General features: G+C 53.0%; 2 protein-coding genes across 9 annotated transcripts in view; both read left to right on the top strand.

The window, feature by feature from the left end:
- Positions 1 to 3,793: 3,793 nt before the first annotated feature.
- On the top strand, positions 3,794 to 6,538 carry PPCS (phosphopantothenoylcysteine synthetase). The gene is made up of 3 exons (XM_075520633.1): positions 3,794 to 4,285; positions 4,826 to 4,929; positions 5,881 to 6,538. Exons 1-3 carry the CDS (start codon positions 3,805 to 3,807, stop codon positions 6,202 to 6,204), a joined length of 909 nt encoding a protein of 302 aa, XP_075376748.1. The 5' UTR covers positions 3,794 to 3,804; the 3' UTR covers positions 6,205 to 6,538.
- A 94-nt stretch (positions 6,539 to 6,632) lies between these two features.
- Positions 6,633 to 11,982, top strand: part of CCDC30 (coiled-coil domain containing 30) — a 39,899-nt gene continuing 34,549 nt past the window's right edge. For 4 of the 8 annotated variants that reach the window (XM_075520565.1, XM_075520572.1, XM_075520566.1 and 1 more), the window contains exons 1-3: positions 8,900 to 8,941; positions 9,027 to 9,194; positions 9,652 to 9,772. In XM_075520565.1, coding sequence (XP_075376680.1) covers positions 8,918 to 8,941; positions 9,027 to 9,194; positions 9,652 to 9,772 — 313 coding nt within the window. In that variant the 5' untranslated portion in view covers positions 8,900 to 8,917. Of the gene's footprint in view, positions 6,795 to 8,899; positions 8,942 to 9,026; positions 9,195 to 9,651; positions 9,819 to 10,000; positions 10,143 to 11,982 lie in introns of those variants that run through there. The other 4 variants (XM_075520567.1, XM_075520568.1, XM_075520570.1 and 1 more) reach the window with 4 other exon arrangements.

Genomic DNA, 11,982 nt, shown 5'->3' with positions numbered 1-11,982 from the left:
CGCTTGAAGAAACGACAATTTAAAGAAGAAGGCAGGCTTCCAGTCAGTTTGAGTGGAAACCTGCAGTTGGCGGGGCTAGCATGGGTGCTGGAGGACTGCTGTAACTGGCTGAGGCATGGATCTTTTCCCGTACCCAGGGGCTGTGGTAAGCTGACATCACGCAGGCAGGTGAGGCTATTCTACAAACAGAAACTTGGAGTTTTGTCAGTTTGGAAGTACTGTCTGCAGGCAACCCCCCGGCTATGTTGACAAAAGCAGATTTCTATCAACAAAGCTTTGGAGTACAGACGAGGTATGAAACTCATAACCTCCTGGCTCTCAGCTTCGTGCACCTTCCCTTAGGCCACAGGGCATTTTGATGTGCACAGCTTTCCTGTGTCCTGACTGAGGCTCAAGCTGTGTGTTTTCTAAACAAACACCATGCAGGAGTTTGTGAAGTACAGCAGAGGTGTTCAAAAAATAATAAACCTCTGGGCAGCCTTTGAGCAGAAGGTTTTTTTCTCCGATCGTCGTGAGACTACGTAGCTTTTCCCTGAGCTCCAAAGGCCTTTTTTTACAGCATTTTTGCTGGCTCTGTGTATAGAAATGTGATGAAGCCACCAAGACGGGGCAGTAAATAATCTTACCCTCTCCACACCGCTCTTCCAACATTCATCAGCCAGTCTAGGCCCAGCGTTGTCTACCCTATACCTTGCTGTACATAAAGGCAGATTTCATTTGTGGGCTAGGAGCTGCAGCCTTGCTGTGAAAGCAAGCGGGTAACAAACAAGGTGTTTCTGCTTTTTCACTCCTTTCTTAGGAGAGAAGGAAGACAAAGTGCGTTCCCGGCACGTACCGTTCCCAGAATCTATTTTATTTAAATAGTCTGGAAACAAAGGTCAAAGAACAAATGTAATAAATAGGGTTGTTAAAGATCCTATAAAAATCTCTATTTTGAGAAAAAGTCAGCGTCTGCTCTCTATGACTTTTCCCATGAAGCCATTCCAAGCCTCGACTCAAGCTGCACGTTTGCAGTTGCTGTCTGCTAACCTAGGTGTGCACTCCAGTCAAGAGGAGTGACTCTCCCTTCTCCACCAGCCTCGTCTTCCTGCTGTCTTCCCCGTGACCTAATAAAAATAAATTATTAACTTCCAGCTAATCAAGGAGTACTTCCTTGATCTGGCAGTCACATGGTCTTTTGTAGTGTATATAGCATAACTTTAGTTGCTATAAAATCAATGATGTAGTAACAGATGCTTTTGACATCAGTGTTCAGTATGTAGGTAAAGACATAACTGTCCTAACACACCTTCTTTGGACTTTGGTCAACAATCTTGCCTGTGATTTTCAAACAGATGGGATTTTCAAAACCAAACTGGGTTGTCAGTGCCTAATTCCTACAAAGCCTAAAGGAATCTGCTGCCTAAAGCCTGTCGCAAGCTTTCACCCAGCGGGACTTCTGTCTATGCAGGTTCCGCCCCTTTTAGACCTTCTCTTTCTGGATGCTCCCAAGAAAGACTGCAGCAACGAGCCAGTCACCAAAGTACTAGCACCTGGCCCGGAAACAACCTTAAAAAGAATACATGGTGTAAAATCCAGAAGATTAATGATGTTCTTCTCAGTGGCACCATTTTACTGTTACCAGCTCACTTTCAGGTGTTCTGTAGTCCTATTATTCTGCGAATAGGAGTTATGCAACGATAGAAGGATAATTTATTTTTATGGGCAAGAATTTTAAGTAGCAGATGTATTTGGGCGGGTTATTTTATTTTATCAACATTGTGGAAAAGCAGATCCTGCCACCCCATAAACAAACAAACAAAAAGAGTTGAAAACCACTGGGGCTGGAAAGGAGCTGCACATCTGCAGCGCCCACGAGGCCAAAAAGCAGAGATGAAAGACCGTACTTAGTGGGAAAGGGCGTTTAAAATTGGCCAGGTAAACAAAGGGAGAGGACTTTATTTCTTTGCCCCCTGCTTGGCGAAAGGGGAATCCCTTTCATCAGCGAAGGACGAGGACAGCCTGTAAGAAGCAAAACTCAGCTGGATCCCAGACTAACCGGGGAGATGGACTAACTACCTGGCAAGGCGGGAGATCCAGGATTGCCGCTGCCTGAGGAAGCTCAGGACTTTGAGTAAGGACTGCAAAAAAGGCAAGAGGCTCGTAGAATTGGAGGGAGGATGCTCCCACTCCCCTTATTATAGAGTTTTTGTTTAAAAAAAAAAATTAAAGCTCTGCAACTAAGTACCGATCAACCAGTGAGGTGCCCTCCCAACACTATGCACATCGAAGTATAGGAAGAAGAGATCTAATTAAATTTCACTGGCAGCAATTTGAAGTGGTATTCATTTTTCTTGTACATACCTGCCTCTTCACCAGCTGTTCCGTGCCATGTTTTCTCTCTTTTTCAGAAAGGAGAAAAGGGAGGGACGTACGGATTGGAATCAGCAGCTGGCATATTCGCTCATGGATACTAACCCAGTCAGCTTTTTGATGACCTACATCACTAACAAAATAAGGGAAGAATGACATTTTTGTTTGCTTGAAAATGATGTGAGGGAAGATTATTGCCTGTTGTATCTTCTGGACTTTCACCGCAAGAGTTAGTCAGAACAGCCACCAGCCCTTAGTCTGCTCACAGAGTACACAATATATACCTGATATTCCCGAACAGGAACACAGCGCTGTCCTGCCAAGTGACCATGATTCTGTACGTTAAAACCTTATTTAAATCACTCACAAAACTCCCGATACAGTTAGGTTTGAGCAAATGCCTGGCTTTCAGCACTGCGGTACATAAAAAAAACCCCAAAGCCAAACAAACCCCAAGTCATTGTGAAACCAATTAACTCTACAGTTAACACGACTTCACTGAGGACCCCGTGCAAGTGAAGATATTTGTGCAGACATCTAGAAAGCTCACTGCACTGCTCTCTATTTGATGGGGGCACCGCTGGAAGCGAGGAGGAACGCTCCAGCTGAGCCATTGCTGAGCGTGCCCGCTCCAGTTCCCGCTACCCTGCCTGCTGAGCTTCGTCCTGGGCCTTCTCCCTGGCTCCATCCTGGGTCTTGTCCCTGCCTCCTGGGCCTCATACCTGCCTGCTGAGCTTTGTCCCAGGCCTCGTCCCTGCCACCCAGGCTTCATGCCTGTGTCCTAAGCCTTGTCCTGGGGCTTGTGCCTGTGTCTTGAGCCTCATCCCGGGACTAGTCCCTGCCTCTTGCCCTGTCCCCGCGTCCCAGACCGTGTCCCAGGCTTTGTCCCTGTCTCTCAGTCCTTGCCCTGGGCCTGTCCCTGTGTCCTGGGCCTGGCCCTGCCTCCTGGGCCTCATCCGGGGCCTTCTCCCTGTGCCCCGCGCCTCGTCCCGGGCCTGTTCGTGCCTCCCGCGCCTCGCCCGGGGCCTTCTCTGTGCGTGCCGAGCCTTGCCGCGGGGCTAGTCCCTGCCTCTTGCCCTGTCCCGGGGCTGGCCCTGCCGTCCACTGCCTCCTGGGCCTCGTCCGGGGCCTTCTCCCCGCGCCTCGCCCCTGCCTGCCGGGCTTCCTCCCAGGGGCCACCTCGTCCCCTCATGCCCGGGCCCCGGGGCCACCTCGTCCCCTCACGCCGGGCCTCACCCGGGGCCCGCCCCCGTCCCCGCAGCCAGCGGGGCTCTCACCAGTAGTACGTGAGGCGGCAGCGGCCGCAGCGGAGCCGCCCCGCCGCCCCGCACAGCTCGCAGCGGCGGGACCCCGCCAGCGCCCCTCCGTGCGCGGCCGCCGCGTTGCCGAGACGACGCTTCCGGCGAGGGCAGGGCCGCGCGCTTCCGGCGGAAGGGGCGGGGCGGGGCGGGCATGGCGGCGGGCGGCGCGGATGAGGCGGCGGCGGAGGCGCGCGTGCGGGCCTGGGCGGCGGGGCAGGCGGCGCGCGGGCGGCGCGTGGCGCTGGTGACGTCGGGGGGGACGCAGGTGCCGCTGGAGGCGCGCGCCGTCCGCTTCCTGGAGAACTTCAGCAGCGGGCGGCGCGGCGCCGCCTCGGCCGAGCGGCTGGTGGGGGCCGGCTACGGCGTCTGCTTCCTGCACCGGGCCCGCTCCGCCTTCCCCTGGGCGAGAGCCCTCCCGCCGCCCGGGCCCGCCCTGCTGGACGCCCTCCGCCTCACCCCCGGGCCGCCGCCCGGCGTGGCCGCCGACCCCGCCGCGCTCCCCGCCTTGCTGCCCGCCCTCCGCGACTACCGCCGCGCTACCGAGGCGGGGGCGCTGCTGGCCATCGAGTTCACCGGGCTGGCCGAGTACCTGGCGCTGCTGCGAGCCGCCGCCCGCGCCCTGGCGCCTTTCGGTACGGGGAGGGGCCGGCGTGAGGGGACGGGGCGGCCCCGGGGGGAGCCCAGGCGTGAGGGGACGGGGCGGCCCCCCAGGGAGGTCCCCGGCGTGAGAGGACAGGGGGGTCCCTGGTGTGAGGGAACGGGGCGGCCCCCGGGGGGGGAGTCCCGGCGTGAGGGGACAAGGTGGCCCCGGGGCCCAGGTGTGAGGGGACAAGGTGGCCCCAGTGACTGTGGGGCTCTGGCTTGAGGGGACAAGGGGGCCCGTGGGGACTCCAGCACCCTGGCATGAGGGTCTGGGTCGTCCGTGGGGGCTTGGTGTGAGGCCCTGGTGGGTGACAGTGTGTCTGAGGGGACCCCAGTGCGTGGGGTCAGTGCTGCCCTGCTCAGGACAGTGCTGGGGGTGTCTGAGGGGGGCCCTGGGCTCCCCTAGTTGGTGTGAGGGGGGCTTGGCAGCCCAACCGGCTCTGGTCCATCCCGGGGGTCTCTGGGGTGAGAGGGCCAAGCCACTCAGTACGTGCCGGCGGCGTGGGTGACTGCAGTTGTGTTTCTTGCAGGCTCCAGCGTCATGTTCTACCTGGCAGCCGCCGTGTCGGATTTCTACATCCCTGCCTCGGAGATGCCTGAGCACAAGATCCAGTCCTCGGAGGGGCCCCTGCAGGTGAGGCACCCCTGGGTACGGCTCCCCTCCCAGCGCCCTGCCAGGGTCACTGGCTGTGAAGGAGACCTGCAAAAGGCTGCAGAGCAATGGCTCGCTGACCAAAAAAGCGTCTGTTTTCTCTGCGAATGGGAGGGTGCATTTCCGTGGCAGCAGAATCCCGTGGAAATATCCCTGTAAAGCTGTACATGCTTACAGCATGGAGATGAGTGGATGCTGGATCTCGGACAGCTGCCGGAGTGCTTGTGTTGCCTTCTTTCTGCTTAACACTGACAACAGCCCAAAAGTGTAGCGCGTGTCTTGTGCCCAGATCCCTTTTAGCTATGGGAGCAGGTGGAGCTAGAGCTCTGTATGTAAGAAATACCAAATTTGTTTAGTTTAATTAGCTTTTAACAAGTTGCTGGGCTTAACTCTTTATCGTTAGCATAGGAAAAATGAGACCCTGCCTGATTCCCAGTGGCAGACCCAGAGGTTAAGAAGCTTGGAGAACAGGCTCCTACTTTTTTTCTCCACACTTTGGCATATTTATGTTTCATGTGCCTTAAAAAGTTGCTAGAAAGAAGGATTAAGATTTGATGAGGGGCCTGGATTTTGGAGAGCTGAAAACTCAGACTTCTGCAGTTGTAATTCTTTTTTTCCTCTTCCTTTGCTTATGTTATATAAACAGAGTGGGGTTTAGCTCTTAAGTAACAAAATGTTTATGCGGGCCTGCTTCATCGCTTAAGAACACCCTCCTTACTGTTAATACCAGACTGATAATTTAATTGTTTTACAGTGCATACCAGTGACATTTTAACCTTGTTTGGTGAGATCTGACCAAATACTGCCTTGGAAAACTTCCCAGTGTAAAAATCACGTGAAATGAAGCTGGAATTTCCCTAGCCCGCCCCCCTTATTAACATGCATCGTAATGTTTTTGCTGAAACTTTTCTCTGCTGTCTTTCCCCCATGTAGATCACAATGAAGATGGTGCCAAAAATGCTGTCTCCTCTCGTCAAAGAATGGGCCCCAGAGGCATTTGTTATTTCCTTTAAACTGGAGACGGATCCCTTGATCTTAATCGATAAATCACGGCAGGCTCTGGAGAAATATCGTCACCAAGTGGTGGTAGCAAATATCCTGGAGTCCCGGAGAACCTCTGTTATTATCGTAACCAAAGACTCACAGACTCCGTTATCTCTTTCTGATGAGGAAATAGCGCAAGGCATGGAAATAGAGGAAAAGATAGTGAGCTATCTTCAGGGCCAACATACCGCATTTATAGAGAAGAAAGTCTGAGTACCGGCTCTGAATGAAACAAGTGAAATTGTACTAGAGGGGGAGTGGAACCGGACCGATTCTCTGTCCCAGGTAAATAAAACAATCCTCAGTGGAACGCTGTGGGAAAGGCTGCCGTCCAAAACCATGTAACTTTCCTACAGCTTGGTAATGGTTATTGTTGCTTGCTTTGAAAAAAGAAAAATACACTGAAGTGAAAACATTCCAAAGGATGCTATTTGTTCTAGTGTCTGAAGAAGGAAAGGATATATTGCTTTATTTCTGTCCCATGGGCTGGGAGAACCGGGAGGTGGAGAAATGGTATATATGTCTGTATATAAAAGACTTTCTTGTATCTGCCTCTTCGAAGTTTCTTTTGAATTGTTGGACGGAAGGAATGGCGCTTTGCAGAAAATAAGATGTTCTGTTTTTATGACTGGGCGGCAGAGCTGTCAATCAGCTGGTATTGAAAGTGGACGGTGAAACCTGTGTGGCAAAGGATGAAGGAGAAACGAGGTAACAACTTTGGAGAGAGCATCTGTTGCTCCAGGAGAGATCCAGTGGACCTATGCTTCAAGAACTCTGCTCAGAAACACAATTCAAAAATATAAGTACTGTAGCAGTCCCTAAAGCAGCGGTTTCACAAAGGTTTTCCTTCCATCGTGGGTGTTAGTAGGTTGCTGGGGGGGTAAAGGCAAGGAGACACGTGGCACCGAGCACGAGCAGGGCTCTCTGAGTGTGTCTTGGGTACAAGAGGCTGGAGGAGGAGTGGGCAGTGAGGGTGGGGAGGTGAAAGCGGTAGCGGTGATCAGCCTTGGGAGGAGACCTGCCTTGTGGCCGTTTGGGTGGAATTAAAATGGGTTAGAACCGGGACATTCCTGGTTTTCTCTAAATCTAAAGGACTACCAACTTCTAAGCATATATTTCTCATGCTTGCAAGAAGCAAAGTCTGCAATTTTGTGGTAAAAAAACCTTAATGGGCAGCGGCAGAGCTGCAGTTGTCTACTTACATGCTTTCCTTGAAATAAATTCACTGGAAGTCTGTAAAGAAGGACAGTAATGCACAAGAATGCAGTTCTCGCACTGAAGCCTTTCCAGAGGTGAGACTGTGCTCTATTTAAAACCACTGAGAGTTCAAGAGGGTAACTTCTACAATAACGCTGATCACCTGAAAATTAGGCGTGCTCATAAAATGAGGATAAGAAACCAGAAGAGCAAGAAAAGAGCGTGAGGATGGGCTCAGCGGATCAGCAGGGAGCATTGGACACTAAAGGACTCAGGGTGTGCAGGGAGGATGTGTTTAGTGATGGGAGAAACAGTCCAGATTAGTCAGGAGTGCTGAGATCCAGCTAGTAACTGAGTTGGGAGAAGGAACTAACAATTTCTACACGGCCGGGACTGATACTTGCAGAAGGTGGAGAGGGAACTGAAGTGGAGGCCGTCCATAGATGTGGGACGTGCCCGTCAGAAACATGCAAATGGGGAAGGAGAAGATGGCGGAATGTCCTGCACGTGTTGTGTGCGCTCACGAGCTCCGAGAGCTGCCTGTCTTCATCTTCCAGTACGTAATGAATGTGATCGAGTCCTGCTAGTTTAGGGGTTTCAGTTGTCTTTATTTGGAGTCTCGCACTTAGAAGCAGGGGTGGGCTGGCAAAGATGAGAATATAAAAACTTGTGTAAATTGAATGCGCCCTTGCAGGACTGTTAGAACAAGGGGTGGGAGAAGTGCAACAAACGCTGTCTTTGGAGTGTTCTGGTCTTTCTCTGGAAGGAGACTGTGAAGGAGAGAAATAATCTCAGCTTTTTGAGGAGAAAACTCGGGCATCACCTGTCTCGGACCCTGCGGGGGTCTCCGGGGGCTGCACCGTTCGACTCGGGAACACCGCTGTGGGCATCCCTGCGTAATGTCTGCTCCTCCCTCAGGAGAGGGGTGAAGCCCAGGTTGGGGAGACTTTCAAAACTCAAACTAAGCCACAGCCATCCCGATCCGGTGTTGGTGACAGTCCCGTTTTGAGCAGGAAGTTGAACTAAGACCTGGAGAGCTCCCATCCCACCAAGGCCGCTAGCGCTGGCAGCGTTTGGGCACTGGCCCTTCTCTTTTGGGGATGCCGGTTGTGGCACCAGAAGTAGGAAGTGGCTCCTGCAGGTCCGGGACCGTCTTGTACGTCGCTTTCTGAGCATTCCAGACTCCGCTCAGTCGGAGGTCCTCGCCGTGCGCTGCAGCATCCCTCTCGGTCGTGTCTTTTCCTTTCCCTGCCATGCTCTTGCGCGCAGCCGGTGAGTCAGCTCTGCAGAACAAAGCCAGCTTTGTCCCTTGCAGTTTCTCCGTCGCCGCTGCGTGTACTTGTCTTACCTCGAGGGAAGCCCTTCATCGCCAGCAGCTTCACGTGGGGTTTAGGAGAAAATCAGAAAAACCTTCTGCCTGGTTTGCCGAGTCTGCGCAGCTAGCAGCGGTCTTTCGGCAGATCCTTGGTTGTGCGGTGGACTTGGAGCACTGGCCTAGAGGCGGCGCCGGTTCTACGGCCAGGGCCTTCCTCGGTCACCTGAAGGAGAGGAGGGACGGTCGCTGCTTCTGCCGCTCTGCCGCCCAGGGGCGTGTCCCAAGAGCGGAGAGGCGTGGCTTAGGCGCGCAGGGGCGTGGCCTTCCCGCCGGCCGGAGGGGCGGGGCGCTCGGGGCCTCCCGTTGCCATGGCGCCGGGAGCGGGGGCCGGGCGGCGGCCCAGGCCCGCGCCCCATGGAGGCGGCCGCCGCCGCCCCGGTGGGTGCCCGGGCGGGGGGTGGGGGGGGGACGGTCCGGTCCGCCGGGCCCCCGTCGCTCACGGCTACTCTCGGTTTCCCCGCAGGCGGAGGCCCCGGTGCCGGCGGAGACCGTCCGCCGCTGGCTGCAGGCGGAGGGCGCCGACCCCGCCGCCCCGGCCGAGGAGCAGCTGGGCCTGGCCTGGCGGCTGCTGCGCCGCGCCGAAGCCCGGCTCGGCGACCTGGAGCGGCGGCGGGCGGAGGAGATGAGAGACGTAAGGGCCGGGAGAAGGAGCCAGAGTTATCCCTTCGGGTTTTAACCCGTCCGGGCCCAAACGCGCCCGTTTCTCCCTCTTTTTGCAGCAGCAGGTTGGTGGGTGCTCACAGCCAAAAGCTGCTTTCCTCTTGCCCTCAGGAACGCACGGGTGCATGGCCTGGCTCCTCGCGTTGGGGCACCGAAAAGCACCCGGCGAGCCCAGTGTCTCCCACAGAGCCGGGGTTGGGAGTCCCCTGCATCCCAGCACCTTCGTACCTCCATCCCCTCCTGCCTTCCAGACCTTTCAGTCGAGTTTTTAACGTCCCCAGATGTTACAAAGGCATAAAGAAGTAGTGTCCTGCAAATGTTTGGGGCTATCCTGTAAATATTGGGGGATTGAGCTATTTGCACCAACAACTCGCTGGCCAGGCATTGGCAAATGCACTCAGGTATAGCGATGTTTTCTTTATTCCTAGGTGGAAAGCTACGTGGGTCATGTCCGTAACCTGACGGAGGAACGGGACGCTATCACCACTGAATATGAAAAAGAAAATGAACAGCTCAGGCTTGAGCTGACGCAGCTGCAGCTGCAGCAGGGTAATCCTTTCCCTCCAAAACACGGTCCAAGGAGATGCATTAACAGGTAGTGGTGTACGAGTCCTTCAGGAGAGCTGGTTTAAAGCTTCTTTGAGAGCAAAGCAGCGTTTCTCAGTGAGTTCTGCTAGACCAGCGTGCGTGGTATGTTGTTTAGAAGGTTGGCAGAAGTGTTAATGAAATATTAGAAGTGATTTGTAATTGACTTACAGGTTCTTGTCTGCTTTTACTGCCTTTATTCAGTGAATCGGGCAGTTTCTCACTTCACATGGCTCTGTTGTTGCACTAAGCATCTTCCAGAGGCTGTTTGAAGAACAGAATTGATGGTGCTGTTTGTTTTCCAACTCTAAATTATTTGATGATGACTCCTCAGGTAACTGAGTGTCGAGCTGTGTTCCCACTGAAGTCAGTGAGTTTGCCGTTGGCTTTGGTTTAGACAATGTCCACGTTTTTTAAAACAGCTTTGGAGGACGGTGGTAGGTTTGTGATGGTGACTCAGAACTTGTCCTGGGTGCTTATTTTAGTATAATCATTTTGTTTAAAACAAATTATTTCACTTCAAATGATTTGCCGCCTTCTCAAACCCTGGAATCACTTCCAGTAAGGGCAAATATATTTTGCTGGGTTTAGTTCTTGATTTTCTTTGGTCTTCCTAGTCTTCTGTTGTGCTTTGAGTACTGCTAATAGCACACTGTTATCATTAACTCCTCCTTTTGTGGCGTGTGTTACTCTGGGCTTAAGGTAAAACTGGAGGTGATAGCACAGCTTGAACAGTTTCTTTGTTATGCATGTGTTATCTGGGGAAGCCAGTATGGGAATTTTGGGAAATCGACTGCAGTTTTGAGTCTCTGTTCAGTTTTGGCCAGCCTGCGGGTTTCAGGGAGCACATCTGATGGAGAGACTTTTCAAAGATGGGTGTGCTTAAGCACTGCCTGAAAATCTGGTTCCTCTGTGCACGTAGAGCCATCCTTTAGTGTTGAAAATGCTGGTACGCAAGGGTTTAAATGACTAATGAGCCTTCGCCAGCATCGCCGTGGCAGAGAGCTCCATTACTGGTTCTTCTCTCATCTTCCCCACGAGGTGGCAGGCGAATGACAAAAAATGTCCCAAAAGCTGGCTTTGCATTTATTTCCTCGTAGTGGCTCTGCTCCTTTGGACTTGTTCCATTTTTTTTTAAGGATTCTTGTGGCTGTTGAGCAATGATTAACACTCAAATGGAAACAGAGATCCATGTCCATTACCCTGGTAGGTTGCTAATTGCAAGCAAGCTGTCCCCAAGAGATTTTTGTGGTTCTGCGGTGCTTTGGTGCCGTACGGTGCTTCTGTGCAGCTTTCTGGAGGAGTTTGCTTTGGGTTTGCACTGTCAGACTTTGGTTTTTAAGGCTTTTTATTACCTTACTGATGGCATTAGCTGCGGTCCTGTGATATGCATTGATAATTTAGTGATCTGGGCAGTGGATGAAGCCCTGCCTTCCACCAGACTGTCCTGTGCAGCGAGGGGTGCCAGCCTTGATGTGTTTTGGCATGCTTGTAGATTGTTTTCTTGAGGGACTGTCCTTTTGCTTCGCAGGTCAGCCTCTTCACAAAAAAAACCCCAAACACTGGCCATCTCTGGCACAGAGTGGATGGATGTGCTTGTGCTTTGATGTGCTTGTGCTTTAGCTGCTGCACTTTCTCAAAGACTTCTGTCAGGCCTTTGCCTGCTCCGGGTCTCTAATGTATCTCTGCTGCAGGGCTCGATGCCGCATCACTGCGTCTATTCCCTGGGCCTCTGCTTTCCATCAGAGTTTGTGCAAACCAACCCAGAGATGCCTCCTGAGCCCCGTGGGTTGTAGGACAGGCTGAAGGTCTTGAACTAGAAGTTGATTGTCCTCTGGGCCTTACTCCTCGTATTTTTGAGGGGTGGCTGCTTGTCTTTAGTAAGGACAAGATGATACTGCAGATCAGGCTGGAAACAGGGCTGGAGAAGGGCATTGTGGAAAGGCAGACCCCAGTCTACTGGGATTGTTGAAGAAAAACGTGGGCAAGGCAAGAACAGAGGATGGTGGTAGGGAGCTTTTGGGAGGCTTGAAATGATAACGAGTTCAGATGGGAACGGGCAGTTGAGGACAGAGGCTGGTTCAAGCCTGTGGTACAAAGGAGGGGCCTGACCTGCGAATGGTGAGGTGCAAGTGGACAAGATCTGTCCTGATCCTGCCTGTAGTGACAGTTGG

Source organism: Mycteria americana, chromosome 18 (assembly GCF_035582795.1).
Source record: "Mycteria americana isolate JAX WOST 10 ecotype Jacksonville Zoo and Gardens chromosome 18, USCA_MyAme_1.0, whole genome shotgun sequence".
In the NCBI taxonomy this organism is placed as follows: domain Eukaryota; kingdom Metazoa; phylum Chordata; class Aves; order Ciconiiformes; family Ciconiidae; genus Mycteria; species Mycteria americana.
This window is presented reverse-complemented; position numbering and strand designations above follow the sequence as displayed.

What these genes read in the sequence shown, in the direction of transcription:
- PPCS (XM_075520633.1), top strand. Translation starts at nt 3,805, where the DNA reads ATGGCGGCGGGCGGCGCGGATGAGGCGGCGGCGGAGGCGCGCGTGCGG. An exon ending in CCGCGCCCTGGCGCCTTTCG is followed by an intron (nt 4,286 to 4,825) that starts GTACGGGGAGGG and finishes TGTTTCTTGCAG; the next exon opens with GCTCCAGCGTCATGTTCTAC. An exon ending in CCTCGGAGGGGCCCCTGCAG is followed by an intron (nt 4,930 to 5,880) that starts GTGAGGCACCCC and finishes TCCCCCATGTAG; the next exon opens with ATCACAATGAAGATGGTGCC.